The sequence below is a fragment of the Alligator sinensis genome, unplaced genomic scaffold (assembly GCF_000455745.1).
Source record: "Alligator sinensis unplaced genomic scaffold, ASM45574v1 scaffold520_1, whole genome shotgun sequence".
Lineage (NCBI taxonomy): Eukaryota > Metazoa > Chordata > Crocodylia > Alligatoridae > Alligator > Alligator sinensis.
Window position 1 is genome coordinate 464,837 of NW_005842064.1, and position 14,756 is coordinate 479,592.

At 46.2% G+C, this 14,756-nt stretch overlaps 1 protein-coding gene across 3 annotated transcripts in view; it reads right to left on the reverse strand.

The window, feature by feature from the left end:
* The window catches only part of SKAP1 (src kinase associated phosphoprotein 1), a 250,306-nt gene that overhangs the window by 38,009 nt on the left and 197,541 nt on the right, over positions 1 to 14,756 (reverse strand). For all 3 annotated transcript variants that reach the window (XM_006023279.1, XM_025203752.1, XM_014519786.1), the window contains exon 8: positions 1,204 to 1,266. In XM_006023279.1, the coding sequence (XP_006023341.1) occupies positions 1,204 to 1,266 (63 nt within the window). The remainder of the gene's footprint in view (positions 1 to 1,203; positions 1,267 to 14,756) is intronic.

A 14,756-nucleotide genomic window follows, 5' to 3' on the forward strand; every position in this document is an offset into this window, starting at 1 on the left:
TGCACTTGCATTTGCCATTGGGATCTTTGTAACCACTGAACAAGCTGCTTGCCTGATGTCTGTAGAGCTCAGGTGCTTTAATGGAGCTTTGGCACTTTTACCTAATAGCTGATTGAATCAGCTTTAGCTAAAAGTGCAAAAAAGCTCTGCTAAAGGGCTCAATCTATATAGATACTGCAAACCTGAGTTGAAGTAACATGCTGCAGCTCCTGGCAAATGTGGTTTTTTTGTTTTTAATGTCTGCAAGCAGCCAAGAGAGCTTAACTAATCACCTGTAACTTGCATAACAGTGCAGAGTTAGAGGAGATGTGATTTCATGCCCACTCTAATTTCATGTCCAATTTAATTTTTTAAATAAAAAAACCAACATTAATTCCTAATGTGCCTGGGATGACACATGGGCACCTGGAACTGGAACCAGCTAGCCCACCACTCCAAGAACACACATCTCTGCTGGCTCCTGCCTTCAGCCTCCTGGTCTGAGGGTGTAGGAGAATGGTGCAGTCCTTACATTCCCCAATTATCTTAGGATCAGGAAGCCATCCTCTCATTTGAGGAGAACTGTCTCAAAGCTGCCCTGTCCCTCGAGTGGAGCACAAATCTGTCCTCAAGGTCAGAAAATTATTCCTTCTCCCTTCCCAACAGGGTGGCGCACTCCCCTAGCTAATATACACTGAGACAGATCTAGGCCCAGCATTTGGAAAGGGGCACAATGCTACAGATGGCAGGGGGCTGAGAAGTGGCAGTGAGTTGCTGGATAGCCTCATTCCGCTAGAAAGTAGTGTTAATACCCAAGCAAAAGGAAACCTCAGTGGCAGCCAACCTTAGCAATGGTGTGACTGGAGGGAAAAGTTGGCGGGGCAGCAGCAGGAGTAGCGAGGAGCGTGCAACGCCCATTACAGTTGGGTGGAGCAGGGATGGTGTCTGTAAGGTAGCTGCGTGCCAGGAAGACAGAGGAACTGTGAAGGCCGGTGGACAAGGATCTTCAGGAACTCCTGAATAGTCCCCAGAGTCTGGGCCTTCATCAAACTTCTCTACTGCATAATCTATTCCCTCCTCTGTCGTTCTCTACAATCTCAAGCCCTAGGCCTTTCCCATCCTCTGCTCACTCAGCTCCAGATATATTTGCTTGCTCTTAGTCAACCTCTGCAGGTACATAGGGGCAGGCTTATTCTGCAGTTCAGAACTGAAGAGTCCACTTACCAGTTTTAATGCTACTTCCAGCATCCCTTCTGTCCTCTGGAAAGGGCATGTCAAGGTCTTCATCTGAAGTGGAGGAAATAAAACAAAAGGGGTTTGTTACTGAGGATTTAATATGAAGAAATGTATCCCTTATGAGACACAGACAGGATGGTAGGTTCCTCAGTCTACCACCTCTTCAGAGATTTTACTATTTTCCTGACTCCAGGCCCACTGAACTCAGTGCTAACCTCACCCACTGTCTTTGCTGGCAGCAGAAAACCCAGCCCTTAGGACTTGAGTGGGCACCCATCACCCTAGTATCTAAACATTCAGAGCACAGTGGACATAAGCCCATGCCACAGACCCAAGAAAAAAGAACACAACATAAAGTCCCAGTGCAAGTAGACTATAGGAGGAGTTAACACTAGCTTTTATACAGAGCTGTTCATCAACAGAGATAGCAAAGTGTTTTACAAAGGAGGTCAGTATCATTACCCCCACCTCATAGATGGGGAAATTGAGACAGCAAGAGGCTAAGTGATTTGCCCAAGATCACAGAGTAAGTACATCAGTGGCATAGCTGGGAATAGATCCCATGTGTCACAGGTCTCAATCCAACACTCTACACCTACTAGGTTACACTGTCTTCCAATTAATCCTTCAAGGGGACAGACTCATTATGTAAAAGAAGCAGAGGCACTATGGTGATGGGCAGCAGCACCAAACCTGTAAGCAGGCAGGCAAACAGATGATTTTGGCTGAGAGAGCATCTGACTGTCAAAATAATAAATTCTGCGTTTAGACTGTGCTGAGAGGAGACGGAAGTCACTAGCTTCTAGGGACTGGTAATATTTTAAGACGTTGCAGAAACCTATGAATTGTTATTAACACTAGTGAAAACAATCACTTATTAGCATCATAAATTTACATGGCACTTTATAAAGCTTCATACAGGAAGCCGTATTTCCTGAGCTGAAGAGCTTATGGTCTGCAAGAAACAAGACACCAAGCAATATTCCAGGAAAGATAGGAAGTGAAAAGGATTCTTGAAAGCAGCAGAATTTAAGAAGGATTTGAAGGAAGAGAGAAAGGGCATCCGGCAGCAAAAAGAAAAAGATGCTGATCCAAGCCTGAGAAAATGGATGGTAGAAGAGGCAAAAATTATGGGACTTTTGACACTAACTTCAGTGGAAGAAAGTTTGAGCCACAGGAAAGGAGTGACATGAGAGGTAGCAAATAGAAGGGTGCAAGTGAGATGAGACTATTTGTGAACACAAAGAGAATGAATTCAGTGCGACAAGACCTGATCTGTACACAACTGCTGCACTGATTTAACTGGCTTTAAATAGAGGCTGCTTAACCTTGAACAAAACACCATCAGAGATGTTTTGGAACTGTTTTCCAACAGGATTGTGTGGACTTGAATTAAATCAGCATGTCAGCATCAGCACCCAGCTGCCACCTGGTGCAAAATCTTTGTACTAAGGGACTCATTCCAGTTCAGAGGCTCTGACAGTAGTCACATCCATGTAGATCTCAGCTAGGTTCCAGAAAGGGCCGGCCCATGCTGAAGGGTTTTGGCTGAATTGCAGCTGAATGTGGGTCCACTGCATGTGTGGATGAGGCCAAACAGCAGGGCTGGATTTCTCCCCAGCACAGCCCATCAACCCTGAACAGAGGACCTGGTCTATTTAGCCCACGGGTGGGAAGTCAGACAGCTGCCTCCCTGACTAGTTGAAGCAAGTCTGTAGATTCGGAAATGGATTGCTGTAAAGGTTAGCCCAGGGTCATTTGGCAGGTTTTCTTTGCAACCAGGGTGGCTAGAAATGGAATTTTTGAAAAATGAAAACGAATCACAATGCTTCTCAAAGACAGGTATAGTATACATCTATAGCACCTAGACCTTAAAGCTACCATGACCAGGATCATTCAACTCCACCAACTGCCAACAACTATTGACAACCATGGGTTGTTTTTGCAGCATAGGCAAGCCCTGTGCAGAAGTCAGAGGCACCTTCCCAGAAGGCCAGTCTGCAGGTCTGAATGGATCTGGTTTTGCAGTCATCTTAGGATAGATCCATAGGTAAACCCCAGATTCATGATGCTCCACAGTGGGCAGGGCCATTAGTCCGCACCAGTCCTTTTGCTGATACCATGCAACTTGATCACTAGGCAGGAGATAATCTGCTGCGCTTAAGCACTTTCTAAAGACAGAGCTCTCCCTGCTGCCCCACCCTCCACAACCCTGGACCCAGCTGTCTCTTCCACCGGATTCTAATCAATGCAAATCAGGTCAGCCCTCCGCTGTGAATTACAAATTGGATCCAAAGTTGGAGGGTCACTGCAACTGCTCCCCCATTAGACGGGAAGCGGCACCAAAGATCTTTTCTAAATAAATCAGACTTTATTGTAAAACTCGGCCACTGACGAGACATAAGCTCATTAGCATTGATTTTAAAATAAATTATTGAAAGTGGCTTTTGCCTGCTCTTTGCATTTGTAAAAGAGAATGTAAATGTATCTGCAACAATGATAAAAAACCTCACTATCGAGGCCATCAAAACTAGATTCCTTTATCCTTTCAGACAACGACACTTAATCTGGCCTTGGCATGAAAGGGAGGCAAATCTGACAGGTTCTCCTAGTGTAGTTCAGTTCCAGAACAGAATCTGTTTGTCATTGTACCTTTGGAGATATCTCCAGGGCAGAGCCAGGCTTATACACTAAATGCCAGGACTACAAATACAGAGCCCATCAACCACTGCCAGCTGGACTTGATAAAGAAATTATTGGTAGAAAGTTCTCCCCAGCCAGAGAGTCAGAGTAGTAGAAAAGTGCTGAAACTGCTTCATGGCTAATGCTCCATGCACTCAATAGAAGGGAAAGGATGCCCACTGATTAGGGGACTGATCTCAGTCTTGGGAGACCAGGGGTCAAGTCCCTGCTCTGCCACAGACTCACCGGTGACTCTGGGAAAGTCACATGGTATAACTCCTCACCCCCTCCCTCCACCCGCAACCGAGCTAGGGAGTATAAAAAAAAGACTGAGGAGCTCAGATAGTAGGATGCTGGAAGCCATATAGGTCCCGTCAATAGATGAGTTTTCTAATGCCAAAGTGGACACTTCTATTCCACCACCAACACAAAGCTTCAAGATTCTCAGATGATAGAAGCAAGGCAGAAAAACAAGGGAGACAGGGAAGCAAAATCTCATTGATTTGGACACAATTGATTTCTTGCTTTATTTTTGACCTAATTCCCAGCCCTGAAGACCATTTCCAGCCTATACATTCCTTGATAAGACCATTCTAATACCAGAAACCAGCACCCAAGATATTGTACTGGGACCTGGGATGATAGCTCTGTTCTTCTGGACCTGCAGAGGCGATTCATTATGGGGAAACTTTCCCAGGAGCCTCTGGAGCTCACAATCCCAAAACAGAAACCAAATGATGCATATGATTCCTTTTGGAACTAAATGGCAAAGCTGCTGACTTAGCTTTCCCCCAAGAGGTGACAGGTGCTCACACAATAAATGATTCTAGCTGCTTCCTGGAAATATGGAATTGGGTATTGCTCCTTGTACTCTTAGAAAGAGATGCTCAGATTCTGTGGTGTACATGCAACTATCTAGGTACGGGAGAGACACGGTAGGATAACCCAGGCATATATGTTCTACAACTCAGTTTCCCCAGCAACAGTGGGGATATACCCATCTACCTCAGAGATAAGTTGCTTAATTCCCAAGAAGCTGGATGTGACACTCAGATATAAATTATTGGAGAATGTCATTAGACAACAGACCTTGTTTTACCCGAACACTGTGGGACCATCCCCTGTTCATATATGTGGAATGGTCATACATAGGAGGTATCTATCTAATAAAACAGCACCAAAAAAGAAAGAGGAACATAAGACCAAAAACTACATGTAACCTGTATGTGTATATATGTGCCTGCATATACATGCACAGGTATTCATTTTTTTTGCATTTCTTGTGACCAGGCTGGGCTGCTCATACTAACATGGTTCAGATAAGTGAGGTTCTTTTGGAACTAGAAAGTAGCCACAGCTAACATGTGTCATCTGGAAGTTACAGGGAGGTCTGTCAAGAATCAGAGAGGATCCTAGTTTCAATCTATACAGCCAGTGAGAAAATACAGTAACTAGCAACTGGAAAGGGACAAAGTACACTAAAGTACCATGTACAAGTGAAGCCTAATCCTTGGTGATGAACAAACTCAGGAATTCAGCAAGATGGGTCCATTCCAAACCGTCTCTTTCCCCCAGTTGTATCCTGCTCTACTTGCAACAAAAGCATTCACACCTTTGGGCCCTGGGATGGCTGGCTTACTGTCTCCAACACAAACATCCTCTCTTCCAACTCTTCCATCTGAAACGTGATCTCTCTTTCCATCCCCCTGTTGTGAAAAAAAATTCCCATTCTACAACTGTAGCCAAGTGAAAGAACCCAGTTGCAACAGTTAAATGATGCAGCTGCCCTCACAGAGATACAACTGACAAACCAAAGCTCTGCTGGTACAAACAAGGAACTCAGGAAAGCAACCCACCCTGAAAACAGCCCCTCTGCAGAGACCCACAGTGCTAAATGGAAGAAAACTTTCTAAAGAGAACTTTAAAAAAGAGTCTCAGCCACTTCAGCTGTAAAACTGGAGAGACCTTGCCAGGGGCAGGTTCTAAAAGTAGCCCAGAGGGATGGCTGGCTGCATGAGCAGAGCAGGGTAATTAACAGTAAGGTTTCTTGATTAAGAATGGGACTCTACTGTCACTTTAAAAAGTCACGGAAGGCCACAATCTGGAGCTGAATATAAAAGTAGGATGAAGTAGTCAGTAAGGCATTTGCAACCCATTCCCTGTGGCAGAGGATATGAGCAAACGGCTGATTCCAGAGACTAAAAATCAAACACCCTACCAGCATCAGAAAAACAATTCTGCATGCTGCAGATCTGAGGTTGCCACATATCAAGTAGCTGAGAACACCCATTACTGAATCATTTGAGGGCTTTGCAAGCTTTGGTGAATTAAAACTCATGAAGCATTTGGTGCATTTAAACTCATGATATTCCATCTGCTAAGTGACTTGCCCTAGGTCACACAAGAAGTCTGTGGCAATCCAGAGTCCCAGACTAGTGCCTTCATGGGACTCTTAAAAGGAGAGATATCTACTTTGCTAAGATAGTTATCTCCCAAAATGACATTTCCCAGGTTTTAAGTTTGATAGGTTAACTCCCCTTAGCAAAGCAGAGCCTGAAAGACTAAGGTCTGGATTAGAAAGTAGGGAGTACTGTTAAACTGGTAACTGTCCTTTAGCTTTGCCATCCATCGGTTTAGGAGAGTTGTACCTTGCTCATCTGCAGACTGTAAGGTGCACTCCAATAGGAACAGAGAAAACTGACCAGGAGTCTGCATGTTGTGGCAATATCCAGAACCTGAAGGAATTACCCCAAACAAAGCCCTGCTGCTGTTTCAAGCTGATGTATGCTTTGAGTATTCCCCAGTGTCTAGTGATGGTTTCACAAAATGTACAGCATGCAGATCAAGCCCTCCAACTTATTAAAGACTCAAGAAATTTGAAAACAACCCTCGGAAAGACGTCCGGCAAGAGGCACCATCCTGCAACAATATACTGCAGACAAGCTGGCCTGGAAGCTTTCTGGGGCAGGGATTAATTTTTCACTATGAGTGGGAGCAGAACCTAACACAATGGAGTCCTGGTCTCTGACTGAGACCTCTACATGCTACTGGAACACAAAAGACCTGTGCCAGGCACACAGGCACAGTTACAACCCCACCCACCTACCCCATGTGCATCCCCCCAATTACCCCCAACATATTCATGATAGCAACCCATTACTGATACCCTGTGTTCCCCAATTACCCCATCCTCCTACACTCCCTCATCAGTTACACTTCAAGCCCCAACACCATGTGCCCTGATTACATCATCAACTTGTCACCTACCCTCACCTATGTCTACACACACGAGTGCATCCCCATGCACTGCACACTGTGTACCCAACTGTAATCACCCTTACTTTAGGCACACAGCCAGCCCCCTACAATCTGTGTCCTCACTTACTCCTTGTGGGCATCTCTGCTGTATGCTGAGCTGGGCTGGCCTTACACTACTTTTTCCCCACACCACTTTCTACCTCCCTTCCCCCCTCCCACACTTCTTGGGAAGCTGTCAGCCAGCATTGTCACAGGAAAATATATTACATTGAAGAAATGCTCCCCTTGGAATGTGATTTTCAATATGAAAAAAAAGCTTGCATGAATTATGATAAACAAACTAGATCCTCTCTCCTCTTTTTCTGCCTTGTGATGTAGGCTGTTCAGCTAACTCCCCCTTCCTCCTCCCCCAACCTTCCTAGCAGCAGTCCAGGCTGCTCTGCAGTGCTGGGTAGTGAAGTGTGTACTAACATTCCCATGGAGAGTTATCTGTCTCGCTTTCTCTCTGCTTTACTGGAAACCCCTCCAGAGAGCGGAGCTGGTTCCTGTTGCCATCGCAGCTGCTACAGCCTCACATTTACAGCCTCTAATGGGTTCAGATGGCTTGCTGGAGCTCAGCCCCTTGTCCCCAAAGAAAGCTCAACTTTACTCATGTCTCCTGGCATACTCCACAGTCAAGGCTGCCCTATCTAGCAAACAGCTGCCAGGCAGGGAAGGAGAGGGCACCTGCTTTTCAGAACATCTCTCTCCTGCTGCCATGCTGATCATAGCCCACTTTTCCAGGTTGCTTCTCTCATACTTGATGGAGTGTAGCATGTTTTAACTAGAAATGCTCCTTCTCTCAATACACATGCATTGGAACAACTAATTAATGAGACAGTCATTAAGTGGTTCAGAGGTGACTACAGAGCATCTGGGCTCTTGGGTTTCATTTCAACTGAGGAGGACCGTGTAGGGTAGTGGGTAGAGAGGACTATGTATCAGGAGTTCTCTGGGTTCTATCTCCAGGTCAGTAGAGGCAACCACATTGCAGGGTGAAACAGGCTGGTGCAAGGAGTTGGGAGCCAGGAATGGCAGGGACTCCTCCTGGTTCTGATAAATGGGGGTGGAAAATGAGGGGCATGGGGGACAGAGCAGTTAAAACAAGGACTGGAGCCAGGATTGCTGGCTCTTGCTGACTGTCACTGAATCATGTAAGTCATGTCCCCAGCACTTGTCCCAGTTCCTCCTTTGGTAAAAACAAATGGGATAATGGCCCCTGCTTTGACCTTCTCTGAGAAAAGTCTGCACAGAAGGGTACTGTGTTTTCAGTGGATGCTGCCAGACTGCGTTACTCTTTATGAAGACCTCTGGGCAGGTTCCAGCAAAGAGAAAGCAGTCAGTCCTACTTCTCTGTCTTCTCCTGGACTTCAATGGGGGCTGGCACCAACCCTAGCTCCTCACCTAAACAGACACTAGCATGGAAGAGAGATGGGGTGTTTCCAAGAACTATCCCTTTTCTGCATGGCAGATGGACAGAGTGTAAGCAGCAGTTCGGCAGGCTGTGCTAGCATTGCATTCAGGAGGCATAACTATAGCACGTGTAGGAATAGTAATGGATGCATCCTTAATTTACCTAGCCTGGACACCCCCAGGAGTCTAGCCATGTCAGCATGAATCACACACACTTGTCTGGACCCCTGGGTACTTACCCAGGTGGCTACCCCCAAACTGAGGGCCATGGGGCTACACTGCTATTGGTACTCAGGTTAATTAAAGCCAGCTTGAGTAGGCTTATCCAATCATCTATATAAACTATGGATATAGACTGTGTATAGATATAGTCTATATCATAGGTTGCATGACAAAGAGTGGAAAGCTGGCAGCCACTTTCTACTGGGATGTTTCCATGTTCAAGCAAGACTACATTTTATGGAGAAAAGGTTATAAACAGATGTCACCAAACGAAGCAGATCATCTGTGGTGGAATGTGTCCTGCCACAGCTGATCAGCTTCAATGGATGAAACACAAAGCCTGTTGTCCTGCATCAGGCAGGGACCTAATCCTGCAGGACAATGGGTGACATGTTTCCCACTTAGAGATGTGCCTTAGAGATTCCCCAGGGCATATCTCTGTAGTCAGGGAAAGCTGGGGTTTGCCACTTGCAACTGCATGCTCAGGCAATCTCTGGGGCAAGTCTAAGTGGGGAATCTCAGCTTTCCCCATGTACAGAGATGCATCTCAGAGATTGCCTGGGAAATCTCTAAGTGGGGAAAGCTAAACAGGCACTCCTGGGGCTCCAGGGGCCGAATCCTGCACAGGAGTTCCTGGGGTGCTCAGAAACACCTGTCCAGGGTAGCTGAAGAGCTGTCCATGCTCTTGCACCAAAAAACAAATATGTCTGGTACAATAAAGCAGCAGAAACTATTACCACCGTTGTTGTGGCACAACATTTGGGCTTTTATGGGGCGACAAAGGGTACGGATGTCTGTTTGCTTGGCTTTTGTGCTGCCAAAAAAAGTTTTTTATGGTGGCACAAAGGTGATGATGTCTGTTTCCACCCCAAGCCAACTTTGCTGGCAGCATAATGTTCGATATCACTCGCCTTGCCTCAAAGCAGCAGCCCACAGCAGCTTGCCTATGTCTCCCCATCTCACCTGCGCAGCAAACTAGAATCTGCATTCTGCCCAGCTGTACTATCCCACCAGCCACTGGCAATCCAGGTATGGGAGTCAGGGCTTCCTCTTTCCTTTGAGACACACTGCTCATACAACACACAAAGCCACTCACATAATGCTAGTATGTTAGTGGCCTTGCAATTCCACGGGCTTCAGGATTGCTCTGGAATATGGGCAACCTCTGCTTCATGTACAGTACCCATGTCACTCCAGAGGTAGCAAGCTACCCTGAATGACTCCAAGATCCTGCCTCACACGATGCTGGCATGTTCCATGTCTTAGTGCTAGTCCATAGGCAGCAGACTGAACAAGCAGAACAGATACTATGCTGAAGCATTAATATCACAATTAAATGGCAACCTCTCCCAGCTGTACAGTGCCCTGTAAGGGGCCATGATAGATGGATGCTTTTAGGAAGGAAGGAAACTCATGCTTCACCCTAGATTTTCCTCAGGAAGATGATGCTGGGAGGCAGGTTGCAGGCATGGCTTCCCTTAAACTGAGGACAACAGGCTCTAGTCACCCTACTGCCTTGCTTCCACCAACCCTTCAGCTGTTGATGGAGGGAGGGCTGCCTTCTTCCTCTCTAATACATAGGACCAAAAATCCCAATGGATGGCACTGCTGGCTGGATCCACTGAAGCTGGTGCATGCTGACAATTCACCCTCTATGGTCCCACAGAAGTAACTAAACGGTTTAAAACACAAAAGAGTTTTGTGACCAGTGTTGTGCCATTGGACACAATGGCTGACAGGGTGCGACTGAGATTATGGAACGAAAGATTACGTGCAGTCAGGTGCTCTAAATTGGACCTGGATCCCTAGAAAGACCTTCCAAGAGGGGCAGATCTAGATTGGTCAACGTGGTGATGCCTGAATCTCCTGTGCACGCAAACAGGAAGATCAAAAGCAAACATGATCAAATGTGGCTACTCTAATGACACAAATATACAAGAGTGCAGGGAAGTGCAGATTATGGAGCGCATGCTCATTTGCCAACTCTTTGGCGAGACCTGTATGAAGGAGGACGTTGCTGCAGCAACAGAAGGAGACACTGCTTGTGTACAATTCTGGACAAACATCCAGTTTACAACAAGGACAAGAAAACAACCCTCTTCGACTCAGAGCAGAGAGCATGGATGATGGTGGGGGCAGCAAGTGAACAACTGACTCAGGTCCCTGCTCCCAAATAAGTCTGGTTGTAACCAAGAGCGTGTAGACTCCCTGAGCAGCAATTATAGCAAAAATGTTGGCCTCGTCTTCCAAACCTTAAATATAATAGGGCCTCACAGATTCAGGGGTCACTTCTTACTCCAGGCCTCATCAGATTAGCCAAGGACACTGTTGAGGGATGGTCAAACAGAGCCCAGGTTCCAGCTCTTGCACTCAGCTGGGGCACCGCTGTGGATCAAACTTCTGCAAGGGCCTGGACACATAACTTGCACATGTGGTCATTTACATTGGTTCTGTACACCAGCTGATCTACAGCAAACAGATGACTGGCTATTTCTGGGTTGCTACTCGCAGCAGACATTATTATTATTATAGTAGATTGCCACTAGCTGATGGGAAAACAAGTAATTGCCTCTGCCTAGGGCAGAAGTTTACTCCATGACAATTCTGGGCACATGACACAGAAGTGTAAGTTTAATTACACCAGTATAATTTTACCCTTGATTTTCCCCAGCGTAATTCTACATGGCATTCAAGTAAATTACACTGGTGAAGGGCTGTGTGTCTGGTGTCCACTCCCTGTCTACTCTTTGCCTAAGATAGAGCCAGCTCAGGCAGCTGCATCAGTATCCATCCAGATCAGAAGAAACCAACCCCAGGGTGCTACTGCTATGGACCCCTGTTATACTATCAGCATATTCTCAGACAGCTCTATTGATACAGAGAGGTCCTGTGTACACTGCAGCTCTTAGCCTCAAGGAGAACAGGCCCCTTAAATCAGTTATAGCTTGTAAGTAGGTTCAAAGAGATAGACTTGAAAAAAGAAAGCAGAAGCCTTCTGGGGACATCAGTGGTCATTTGACCTCATGCCAGGAGCTTGGATGTTACCGTGTCAGAAGAGAAAAATAAAAATACACCTGGCAGGGTCTGAGGCAAAACCCTGAGGGTTTCCTCTGATTGTGCTGCTTCCCTCCATCATTGCACCCCTCCAGCCAGAAATCTAACAGCTACCTCAAAGACTGAACATGCTGTTCTTCAGGGAAATGCCTTTCCTCATATGGCTGCAATCTAACCTTGATTCCCTGTGAACCCTTGGAAGGAAAGGCTAGTCCCCCCTGAGTTCCAAAGGACTAAGGAACTGGACCCTGCCCCTTCCTCTCCCCAGCCAGTGCTACAAAGCCAATGGGTCTGTGCACCCCCTGCTGCTGTGCCGGAGAAGCCTGGGTGAGGGGTAGATTCTCAGAGGAGCTGTGTTTTAATGTAGCAATTTGATTCAATTTTCCACTCTATAAAATTACCCATCACTGCTCGTTGCTTCCTAACAGACACCTTCACTCTTAATTTAACAATCCTATCGAATTCTGCCAGGGAAATTGGAAAAATTTATCACCTGTGAAATTTTATTTTTCCTTGGTTGTATCTGTTTTTGTAAAACTTCATTAACAACGATGACTTGCTGAGGAAATTATCTCTCTTCCCCCCCCTAGTTTTTTTTCCCCTCTTCACTATTTTTTTTTAAACTTGGGGCATGAGAAAACTAGCTCAACCTCAGCAGAGACTGTCACTTGTAGAGTAAAGAAATCCCCCATCACACAGAGGTTGTGGGGGGAAGCAAGGCTGGACACAGCAGGTGCTTCTTTATAGAGCTATGTGAAATGCTGGCATGGCCTGTGTTATGGCAGTATCAGAGCACCTTGCCATCATTACTGGATTCACCCTCCCAAGAGCCAAGTGAGACAGTGCAGGGCTATTACCCCAGTTTTACAGGTGCGGAAGCAAGGCTAAATGACTTGCCCAAGGTCACATAGGAAACTTGTGACAGAGCAAATACTTGAACCTGGTTCTTCCAAGGTGTAGGCTAGTGCCCTATCCACTGCATGCCCCCTTCCCCTGTACAACTTCCTCTCTTTATGATCTACCAAATACCTTACCTTCTATAATGCAAGCCACATACTGCTGCTGGACAGCAACAACACTGTGGCTGGGTTGTGTAAATCTCTCCCTCTCTTGAAGAAGAGGGGTGAGTAGAAGCAGATCCACTTAAGGGAGGAGAAGACCAGACAGTAGTTAGCGGACTTGAGTGCTGAGCCCTTCTTCATAGGAATGGTAATGATGCCACTGCTTCTTACACCTTCCATGGTTGCATGGTATGGCGGAGTGCAGATAGCACTTGTGCCATGGTGATATGGCCACATCACACAGGTTCTCTTACAAGCAGAGTTTCTCCATGACAAGACATAACCAGTCTGGCAACAGCTCCACCTACTCTTCAGACCAGGAATGCTGACAAGGTGCATCTTCATTCTCCCCTGACAGCTGCTAAAGACGACAGACCTGTGACAGGCAACGTCTATGCTGGGTGCAGTTATAGAAAGCCTGGGATCCAGAAAACTCCTTTCACTTTCCCCAACCCTTTTAGGGTACTCTAATAGCTACAGCTTTGTCTCTTCCATGCAGCCTCCAAGTGACACTTGTTCTCACCAGAACTCAGCAGAAGCAGGTTCTGCTGCAAGTTGCAGAAGAGATGCAGAAAATACAAGCCTGGAGAGCAGAAGTGAGGCTGTCCTGGATCTCAAACTCCCTGCCACTTCAGCTAGCGAAGCTGGGATGTGGGAGTCGGAAAGTGTGTCCTCACTCAAAGAAGGGGCCCACTGCCTGAAATGCTTAGCTATCTCACTTATCTTCCCAGGGTTAAGTGTCTTCCAGACAGCCTCATTGTTTTCTTATGAGGGAGCCCATTTTGTCACAACCCTTGCAGCTGTATTTGCACTAGTGCATTCTGGGACTATAAAGCACCTTCTCCATGATGCCTAGTCCAGACCACTTAAAGAAAGGAACACCAATGAATACCCACACATGAAGCAGGGAATTGTGGGATACAGGTGATTCAATCAGTACAGCTGCAATGCTTTATGCTTCCCAGCTACACACAGGAGAGTGGGAGGAGAAAAATATGGACTGCACCATTAGAGCTGGAACAGACCTCATTACTTGCAAAATGCCTGGAACGCAAGAGTATGCCAGTACAGAAGCTTGAAAAGGTATTGTGAGGACAGGGTGCTTGAGGTTCCACACGTTGCAGTGTTTTTTGCAATCCCAGAATTCAAGAGACGGGAGATTGTTTGCAGTATGAAGGACATTGATTCAGGTTAACCCAGGCCCTAAATAGTGTACTATGTTGCATACACATATCCCCAGATAAGACATGCACCTTGTTTTTTGGAAGGCTGAATGTACAAAAAAAAACATTTTTCAGACTCAGGGCCTAGAGATGGCTTTTTCATGGAGAAGTAGTATTGCAAGATGGCTGCCAGCTTCTCTCTCGGCCAGCATGCTGAGACCAGCTGTGAAAGGGTTAACACTGCACTCCACCCTTCCTGCTTGCTTGCTGAGAGAAGCTGGCAGCCATTTTGCAACACAGCATCTTCATGCTTCTATTCCAGTGAAGAAAGCATTGCACCTCAATTTTGGAGGGCAGATTTTTGAGAAAAAAAGTATGTGTGGTATATGGGTAAATACAGCAACTCTCTTTTACAAGCAAAGCTAAAGGGTTGATAGAAATGACACACACAGAGCATGTCAACCAACATACAATGGAAGAAAGGGTTGGATTTGGATTTCTAAGGTCGCCCTACAGTGCTCTGCAGCTTGCCCCCCTGTGGCACTGTGCTACTACTGCACAAGAGCTGGACAGTGGGACTGATGGAAACCCAGATGTGAAATCAGTTCCCTGGGATGAGCTGGAAAGGCACAAATAGCAAAGCAGCAGG